General features: G+C 43.7%; 1 protein-coding gene across 1 annotated transcript in view; it reads right to left on the bottom strand.

The window, feature by feature from the left end:
• Nucleotides 1–3,523: 3,523 nt before the first annotated feature.
• Nucleotides 3,524–10,116, bottom strand: part of LOC141113719 (myosin heavy chain, embryonic smooth muscle isoform-like) — a gene marked incomplete in the record, with an annotated part of 9,946 nt that continues 3,353 nt past the window's right edge. The window contains 3 exon segments of the mRNA XM_073606995.1: nt 3,524–4,882; nt 7,484–7,656; nt 9,747–9,855. Of these exon segments, the coding sequence (XP_073463096.1) occupies nt 4,729–4,882; nt 7,484–7,656; nt 9,747–9,855 (436 nt within the window).

Below are 10,116 nucleotides of genomic sequence, written 5' to 3'. Positions count from 1 at the left end.
ACCTGCGTAGATTATATACTAACTTACAGACATCACATGACAGGACTGGTACTCGAGCAGTTTTATCGTTAGACGCTCACAAGGCCTTCGACTCAGTCGAGTGGCCATATCTGTTTGAGGTCCTGGCCAAATTTGGATTTGGCAGTGTCTTCATAAAATGGGTACAGATCCTCTATTCCAAACCCATAGCTAGATTAAGGGTTAATATGTCTATATCGGACGCTTTCCACATAAAGAGAGGAACGAGGCAAGGATGCCCGCTGTCACCATTACTATTTGCACTGGCAATAGAACCCTTGGCAGCATTGGTAAGATCCAGGGGGGAGATTAAGGGATTGACGACTGGGGGCCTAGAAGAAAAAGTCTCCTTATATGCAGATGATATGTTGATATATCTCGAGGACCCTCAGTCGTCTCTCCCAGTCTTGTTGGAGACTATTCAGCGTTTCGGTCACTTTTCGGGATTCCGGGTCAATTGGGATAAATCTCTTTTGTTTCAGATTGACCGGGAGTCACAAATAAAATTGCCCACGGCATGCCCACTGCAGATAGTAACCTCCTTTCGATATTTAGGGGTTCTGATCGAACACCCTATTACCTCATATACTAAGATCAATCTGGACCCTCTCATCACTAGATTAAAATCCACCCTGAAAACATGGAATAATCTTCCTCTCACGTTACTAGGTAGAATTAATATCTTCAAGATGATTTACCTCCCGAGATTCCTTTATATCCTGAGTAATTCCCCAATTTACATTACCAAAGCCAAATTTAAAGAAATAGACTCAGTAATTATTAACTTTCTATGGAAAGGAGGGGTGGTAAAAATTGCAAAACACACTTTACAACTACCCATTTTGGAAGGGGGTCTGGCTCTGCCATGCCTCCAAACGTACTATATTGCCTCGCAATTGATGCACGCTCATTGGTGTTTTTTTCCGGAGACCAACAATGCAGCCACAGCACTTGAGGCGGCCATTCTCACCTCATATGAATCTCTTCAGAACCTAATACATCGCCTGTCACTTAGAGGGAGGGAGGGCGTAAATATCTTATCTATGACCCTGCGGATTTTTAAAATTTCCAAATTACTCCCAATGGATTCTCCAGCTGTTTATTCTCCGAATGCCCCACTCTGGGGAAACCCTTCTCTACCAGAATTTAATCAAAGGGCTGACGGGGGGTACTGGTCCAAAAAAGGAGTGAAATTAATATCACACTTATTCACGGGTAACACATTTAAATCCTTTATAGAATTCCAAAGGGATTTTGGGCTTCCAAGGACGGCCTACTTCCAATATCTGCAGATAAGACACACAGCAGCGGCACAATTCGGGCTAAGAAATATAGAGATGAAATCCTCTAGGCTTGAACTCTTACTGACTGACCCCTCTCATGATAAATTAATTTCATCTTATTATAAAACTCTGCTTCATTCCACCACTTTCAGACTGGAGAAGATTGAGCACACATGGCGGGCAGATATACCTGAGCTGACGGAGGAGATATGGAGGGAGGTTCTTCCCTTGCAGGTCCCCTCGGTCATCTCCTCCAGAGATAGGGTGATCCAGTCAAAGCTATTGTATAGAGCGTACTTCACACCCAAACTACTATTTAAATTAAAAAAACTACCAGATCCTATGTGCTTGAGATGCGGTGCAGTTGAGGGTACATTTTTCCATCTAATGTGGGAGTGCGCTCCGATAAGGAGATTCTGGTCAGAAGTTACAGCATTCCTCAGCTCTGTAGCCAATATACCAAACATTTGTAATCCTCTTAGGTGTCTATTAGGCTACATTGACGATGAAGGCTTGTCTAAAAACACACAGTCCTTTATAAGGATTGTACTGTTCTATGCCAAAAAAACAATAACTATGCACTGGAAATCCCACTCTACTCCGACTATAAAGTTTTGGCTAACCCTCATCAATCACGCTATACCATTGTATAAGCTAACGTATGAAGCTAGAGGATGTCCCAAAAAATTTCTAAAAATATGGAACCCGTGGGTAAGCTCGGAGAACACTATAACACCAGATTGACAATCTATAAGTGTTGTATAAAAATAATATACTGTAGCAGTTGTATACAGCCTCCCCTAACTGCAATAAAATATGATGTAAGACGATTCATAATGATGTATAATACAAACTTGTATACCTGTTCACTGGATTGTAATATGACCAAAACAATGTCTAATATGAGTATATGCCTGTGAAACCAATACTGATTTTGCTTATAAAAATAATAAAAAAAAGTTAACCTTTAAAAAAAAAGAAGAGAAGATCTAATAGAAGAGAAGATAAAACATAGAAAAGGGGATCTAATATAAGAGAAGATAGAGGAGAGGATCTAATATAAGAGAGGATAGAAGAGAGGATTGGAAAGGATAGAAGAGAAGATCTAATAGAAGAAAAGATGATAGAGAAGATAGAAGAGAGGATCTAATATAAGAGAAAATAGGAAACGATAGAAGAGAAGATAAAAGAGGATCTAATAGAAGATCGGAAAGGAGAGAAGAGAAAATCTAATAGAAGAGATGATAGAGAAGAGAGGATCGGAAAGGATAGAAGAGATGATAAAAGAGGCTCTAATAGAAGGAAGATAGAGAAGATATATTAGATCCTCTCTTATATCTTCTCTTTTATACTCTCTATTTTCTCTTATATTAGAGCCTCTCTTCTAAGAGAAGATAGAAGAGAGGATAAAAGAGAAGATAAAAGAGAGGATCTAATAGAAAAGAAGATCTAATAGAAGAAGAGATGATGGAGAAGATATATTAGATCCTCTCTTCTATCTTCTCCATCATCCCTTCTTCTATTAGATCTTCTCTTCCATCCTTTCCTATCTTCTCTTCAATTAGATCCTCTCTTCTATCTTCTCTTTTATCCTCTCTGATCCTCTCTCTTCTATCTTCTCTTTTAAGAGAAGATAGAGGATCGGGAAGGCTAGAAGAGAGGATGATAGAGAAGATAAGTTCTAATAGAAGAGAAGATGGGAAAGGAGATAGGATCTAATAGAAGAAGAGATGATAGAGAAGATAGAAGAGATGATCTAATAGAAGAGAAAAGAAAAGCTAGGATCCAATAGAAGGGAAGATAAAAGAGAGAAACTAATATAAGAGAAGATAGAAGAGAGGATCTAATGGAAGAGAAGAGAATAAAAGAATAGAACGAATATAGTCAATCTTTTCGAAATGCAAAGCGATTGGTAAAGAACTAATATATTAACTGAATATATGAAACTAATTACAAAACAAATCATTCTAACATAATGAATTTGATGAAACAAAATTACTAATTTGAAGAACGAACCCAAAACCAGTTTTTCCGATGTGCTCATCTCTGCTGCAATTTACATGTGCTGAAAATGACTTCTGAAATGCGGTTATTATCCATCGACCATCTTCACATACGGCTGTAATGATTGGTTACCTTCCTTTGGATATGACGTTTTCTGGTTTCCCAGAAACGACTGCTTTTGAAATTTTTTTTTGGAATAAGACTACAATCCCACAGGATTCTAGAATGAATACGTTTATTGTCTTACAAAATTTATTGTCTAGAAATATGAGATATACACGGAAGTGAGAGGTAGGGGGCACTCCAAGGGGACGGGGTGGGAGATTCTGGCAGCTTGTTATGTATTTAAAAAAAAAAATCATAATATATGAACAGACATTTGAATGAGCGCAGAGATAACCTGTATAAACGATGAAACCGTCTCCAGCTCAGGACGGGTAACCAAAACTCCACCCGAGCCCGGAACGGTCAAAGCCTTTAATAATAATAATAATAATAATTATAATAAAAAAAAAAATGCTATCTTCCAGCACAAGAGTTTGGATAATACTGACTTTTGGATTGACGTCATAGTTACACATGATATAATATGCACAATAAAGTCATCACATTAGTTCCATAGGGACAAGTGGATATGTACTTTATTATTCTCAATTGTCTAAGTGGCTAAGGCACCTTTTTTTTTTTTTTGTTGTTGTCACATGATTTTTTTTTTCTTCCATTTACGGGGGTCCAAGAAAGTGCTAATCTTGAGTTGGATTTTGGTTTGGATATCATCAATTGCTGCTGCGGGGAGGTTGACATCCCAAAAAAAAAAAAATTGGAGTTCTCTCCCGCCACGAATCCCTACGTAAAGAAAAAAAAAAAACTGGCGGATTCACAGTTTCGTTATGGAAATTCTTTGATATAAAGGATCCACAAAGTTCCGTAGTTGATAATGAAATGGGTTAAGGTTATAGGAGCTTCTAGAACATGCAAAGAGACGATTTGATCCCACGTCCTACCGTCAACCCCCCCCCTCCCCTCCCCCGGGACAGAGAACATGTAGTGCGCCATTTGTAAAATTTTTTTTTTTTTTGTCCACATGATGCTAGAAAGAGAAAATAAATGAAGTCTGTAGGATAACGCGGAGCACAGAACCCATTCTCATTGGCTGCCTTCTGGATATGGGGAGGAGGAGAGGTGGAAGAAGATGGCTTCCATCTCCTTCCTGCAGAAAAGGGCACTTTCAGCAGGAGATTGGTTCAGCAGATTGGGATTTTTTTTTTTTTTTTTTAGCGAAGTGGAGTGGCCTGAGAAGGGGGTGTTCTAGGCTTCCCCACCCCCGCCCCAGGCTCCCCCCCTGTCTGTATATGACCTGTAGTGCTGCTGTGAGCAGTTTAGTGTCCCTTCCTGACAAGTCAGAGGAATTCCGTAGAGGAGGTCACTCGGTGGGGGTGGAGGCCGTTGTCTCGTTGATCTCGTTGGTTTTGCTCTCCGTCTCGTCGTCTGAAAGGTCGATAGACGTGCCCTCTATCTGCAATGGTCGGCGACCAGAGCGGCTGGAAGATGAGGAGAAGGACATGGGTCCACCCCGTCTGAAAGACAAAGGGAAAAAAAAAAAAAAAAGAAAAGGTAAGTAGTTGTAAACCCTTTACACAGGGGCGTTGCTAGGTCTACAAAAGATCTGGGGCTAGAGCCCATAGTAGCATAGTAAAGAAAGTCATATGCTTGGGCGGGCATACACATGTATATACAGTAATATGTGTGTGTGTATATATATATTCCCCAGAGAGCCCCCCCTTACATCAGGGTCCCCAGAGAGCCCCCCCTTACATCAGGGTCCCCAGAGAGCCTTCTCCTTACATCAGAGTCCCCAGAGAGCCTCCCGCTTGCATCAGGTTCCCCAGAGAGCCTCCCACTTACATCAGGGTTCCCAGAGAGCCCCACTTACATCAGGGTCCCCAGAGAGCCTCCCCTTGCATCAGGGTTCCCACAGAGCCCCCCACTTACATGAGGGTCCCCAGAGAACCTCCCCCCTTGGGGACCCCTGCAGAGACTCGGGGCTATAGCCCCAAAAGCCACCCCCTAACGACGCCACTGCCTTCACATATACCCAGTGAAGTGGTTGACCTCAGGTGATGCACAGAGATTAAACAAATCATCCTATATAAGTTGTACCTATTTATCTGTAGCTCTATCTCCTCTACAGCCTTCTAAAAACACACAGATCAAAGGTTTTTTTCTCAGCTCCAGCAGGCGGGGCAGAGATTTGGTGTCACAAACTACACAACACAGTGAGCACAGCTGAGTGTAATCTGAGACCTGAGTGAAGGTAATGGACACACCACCTCTCTACACAGTCTCCTAAGGGAAACCTACACAGCAGAGACTGTAGAGGGGGCGTCTCCCCAAGATTGTCAGAAGAGACTCAGGCAATTGGCAGAGCAGACAGAAATCACATTTGGTGCTTTGGATTGAGGCAAGTACACACTATAGAGGGAAATGCTCTATAGTGTAGAAGGATTTGATTAATCTCTGTAGATTCACCTGTGGCACAGTAGGAAACTTGCAGTGAAGCCGCAAGGCTCCACTGCCTGTTTCCCTTACTTAGGATGGCGGTGCCGGGACCTGAGAGCCAAGGGACGGGTCGGCCTCGGGCAGCTGACATCGCGGGCACCCAGGACAGGTAAGTACTTATTTAAAGTCAGCAGCTACAGTGTTAGTAGCTGCTGACTTTTACATTTTTTTTTTTTTTTTTAGGACGGAATCCCGCTTTAAACTTCCTGCATTTACACATTGTTAAAAACTTGGCAGACTGCCTGGATTTTTTCTTTACACCCAGAAGTGTATCCCTTTGATCTAAGAAGGAAGAGTTAGTTACAATGTTTGATTTTAAAAACATGACAGACTGCCCGGATGTTTTCTTTTGACAGCTGAGTGAGCAGATAAGTCTCTCCACTTGTTATATGAAAGAATCGGCAAACTCTGCAATAGAGATCGTCTGGGGGGGGGGTTGAATCGAGATCACGATTTTTTAACGATTAATCGTGCAGCTCTGGTGGCCAGTCACTTCACTGGGTATTTACCAGCACCTACATTATTGTAGCTCTGCAGGGACACGGTAGCAACATAGTAGCTGGCAGGGAAGAGCTGTCCGGTGTCCGAGAGTCCCCCCCGACATCACATCCCAAAGAAACAAATATGTATGCAAAGTAGGAATGGGATTTTAAAGGTGCCAACACAAGTACATTTTTTTTAAATTACATTTTTGTTATAACAATCATTAACATAGTAGTAGAAATTACATAAAAACATCATGAAATATCCATTTGGTTTTTAACAGTGATGATGCAGTAGCTTTATCTCTACATGTTTCGCCAGGCTTTGGCTTCTTCAGGGGACTAATGTACCTACTGTATTATAAACGCAACAGAGATTCAAAAACCGTGTATTCGTTTATAAAGAAATAAACATAAAAAACACCACATAATGAGAATTAGTACCAATATATGCAGACAATTGAAACAATATATACACAAATACATGTTTTTTAGGTTTAACCCTAGGTTAAAGTGGTTGTAAAACCTAAACATTTTTTCACCTTAATGCATTCCTTGTAAAAAATATTTAGGTTTCGCCTACTATGTAACATGTTTGAAGCCATTGGCTGACAGCTGATCACATGGTAAAGAGCTGCTGATTGACCCTTTTACCCTGATCAGCTCTGAAGGACTTGGCGATCACAAAGCGCAAAGCCCGTGCCCCAGCGCGATCACGGGACGACGTCCATGGGACGCTCTCCCTGCAAACTAAGCCCCCACTGTAGCCTTCTTTTGGCTATAGTACGGGCAAGGAAGTAGTTAAGGGTGGAATATCAAAACCCCCGGAAACGCGTTGGAGGTTCAACTTCATTTCTGATATTTTGCACAATAAGGGAAGTTCTGAACCCAGACAAATGTGTAGAATCTTCATCTTTTTAAAACAACCACATGACACCCAAAAGAAAAAAGTTTTGGTTTTGATACACTTTAACAGCAACTAACAACGATTCCCTTTAATGGGCTTCATGGGTGCTAAGGTGATATTTGTCACAACCAATCAATTTTGAGGTGTGTGGAAGAGTAATCGAGAGTCCACAATGCCCTCCCCCGTTCCTTGGTCTGCACATAACCAGATATTAGTGACCAACTTCTCACCTTAGTCGGTTCTTCAGAGTGGTCACTTCCCTGGTCAGACCCTCGTTGGCCTCGGAAGCGTCATCCAACTCTCGCTGCAGTTTGCGCCTTGAAGCGTTTGCCCGGGTGGCCTCTTCTTCAGCCTCCTCCAGCTGCCTCTTCAGCTGTTTCATGCGAGTGTTGGCTTTCTCCATCTACAGAGAGGAAGAGACACGGCTCATTCTTCAGCAGGCAGCCAGGGGAGCACAGATATCTGGTGGGCACAGGGGGTGAGGAGAGACTCCGGGGTGATGGCCACAGAACCAAAATCTGTGTTACCTTGACGTTTCCCAATATAAATATAAATGTGTACGAAACTTTACAAAAATATACAAAGAATTTAAGTTAGAAGGTTCAGATGTAACCCAAACCTAATGATAAGGCCAGATTGTGTGACCCCATCGCAACCACAGCCTCTGTTTCAGGTTTCCAGTGCCGTACTGGAGAATGGAGGCAATAAGCTGGTTTCTACAAGCAACTGCTGGTCCTTTAGAGAGACTATGGGGGGAATTATCAAAGAGAGGTGCAGACTTTATGCCTGCCCCACTCTTCTAATTTTGCGATTTCCAGCAGAAGTGGGATCGGTTACCTCCCAAAACTAGGAAGCTCCTTCCTCCCCCTCCCCCCCTTCCCCCCAAAAAATAAAAATGTGCCAAAAATGTTAGAGGAGGAGCAAAGAGGACATAAAGCAGAACTTTCCCTTTAGGACAAGGTTCTGCTTGGACTGCATGCTCTGAATCCCTCTGCAGTCCAAGCAGAACCTTATTCTAAAGTGAAAGTTCTGCTTTATGTCCTCTTTGCTCCTCCTCTAACATTTTTTGGCACATTTTTTGGGGGGGGGGGGGGGGGGGGGGTGAAAAGGAGGTTCCTAGTTTTGGCAGGTACCCGATCCCACTTCTGCTGGAAAAAAAAAAATCGCTTAGGAGATTCCACCAGAAGTTCTGCTGAAAACTTGAGTTCCCAGCTCAGAACGTCTTGGGACGCATCACAGGAGAGCCGTGGGACCATTCACAAAGCACAGCGCAGCTCTGCACATGTGCAGTAGGAAGCCAGATGTGAAGCCGCAAGCTGGCTTCCCACAATAAACACGCCAGGGACCCAAAGACCGTCAAAGAACCGGCCCGGGTGAGGATTGGCACTGGATCCCCGGACAGGTAAGTGTCCTTTTATTAAAGTCAGCAGCCAAAGTATTTGTAGCTGCTGAATTTAAATTTTTTTGCAAACCGACTGAAGGACCTCTAAGTCTCCCCCACAGCTTTGATAGGGAGGGAGGAGGAAGACTATTAACCCTGCAGACATTTCACATCCCCTTTGCCAGGTCTGGCGAGGATCTGCAGCAGTTTATTTCTGGCACGATCCCATTGTTAATTAAGCGCGAAAAATCCACCAGTTTCTATTTAACTCTGAAATAGATACTGGCGCAGGTGGCGCAGATAGACATGAAACAAGTGCTACACGTGTCCAGGGCTGCAGATAAGGGAGGGTACCACCACTCATCCTATAAGGGATCTGGGCGTTCTGATTTGGGCAGGGAAGGGGAAATTACTGAAACCCATTCCCCTGTATGGCTCTCTCCTCTGCAGCTGAAACCCGGCTTCTCCTCCTCTCCCTCCCGCCAGCTTTCAGATGCTGCAGCAAGAGCCATACAGGGGCATGGAGCTCCAGTAATTGCCCACTCCCACTGTGCTGATCACCCTTCTCTGTGCACCATCCTCTTCACCCTGCTGCCTGGCCCCCCCTCCCCCCACTGAGCTGCCAGCTTCCCTTTTCTCCTCTCCCAGTGGCAGCTGCAGGCACGTAGGGGGATATTTCAGAAATGTCATATTTACTGGCCCCTTCCTTTTTCCTAAATGAAATCAACAAGTGATCGGTATCACTCACTGTGTTCATTCATAACTAAAGCATAGCAAACTGTTTACTATGATTCAGTTTGTGAATGAACAGGAGGCCCCTGTACAGAGTGCTTTCTGTTCATTCACTTGTAAGTGCAGCTGAGGCTGCAGAGAAAGGGACTGAGGACTTTATATCCTCAGTCCCTTTCTCTATCTCAGGTGGATTCATCAGGGGTCTATTTAGACCGAAGGGGAGGGGGCTGTCAGGTAGGCTGCAGCAGCCCTGCATGTGCCCCACAGCACCCGCCACACACACTCGCACCAGTTTCCTGTGCCTTTATAAGGATGTAGGAAGCTTAGTTACCCCCTCCCCCCCCTCCAATGCATGCAGTCCATTATCAGTCAATGCGTACCTGTTCTTTGTACTGGTCGGCGTGCCGGCGCTCATCTTCTACCTGCATGAAGACCTCCTTCAGCTTCTTCTCAGTCCTGCGCACCAGTTTGTTAGAGGCGGCTCGTTCCCTGGGGGGGAGGAGAGTGGGGGGTGAGGAAATAATCCATTATTACGAGACTTCCCAACGTACCCGCAAGGAAGGTCTTCAACATTTCTTTCTACAGAACCGACACATTTTATCTTGTTTTACAGAAAATACTAAACTATTCCTCATCAGCGGGAACACCGCTTCCCTTCGCTATCTTCATGGGGGAAGGGTATTTGAGCCCCGGATCCGGACCTGCAAGGCTGGACCACTTCCCTTTGCAATCTTCATGGGGGTGGTATTT

Source organism: Aquarana catesbeiana, linkage group LG12, assembly GCF_042186555.1.
Source record: "Aquarana catesbeiana isolate 2022-GZ linkage group LG12, ASM4218655v1, whole genome shotgun sequence".
NCBI lineage: Eukaryota > Metazoa > Chordata > Amphibia > Anura > Ranidae > Aquarana > Aquarana catesbeiana.
Note: the sequence above shows the minus strand (reverse complement) of the source record. Positions and strands in the feature narration are given on the sequence as shown.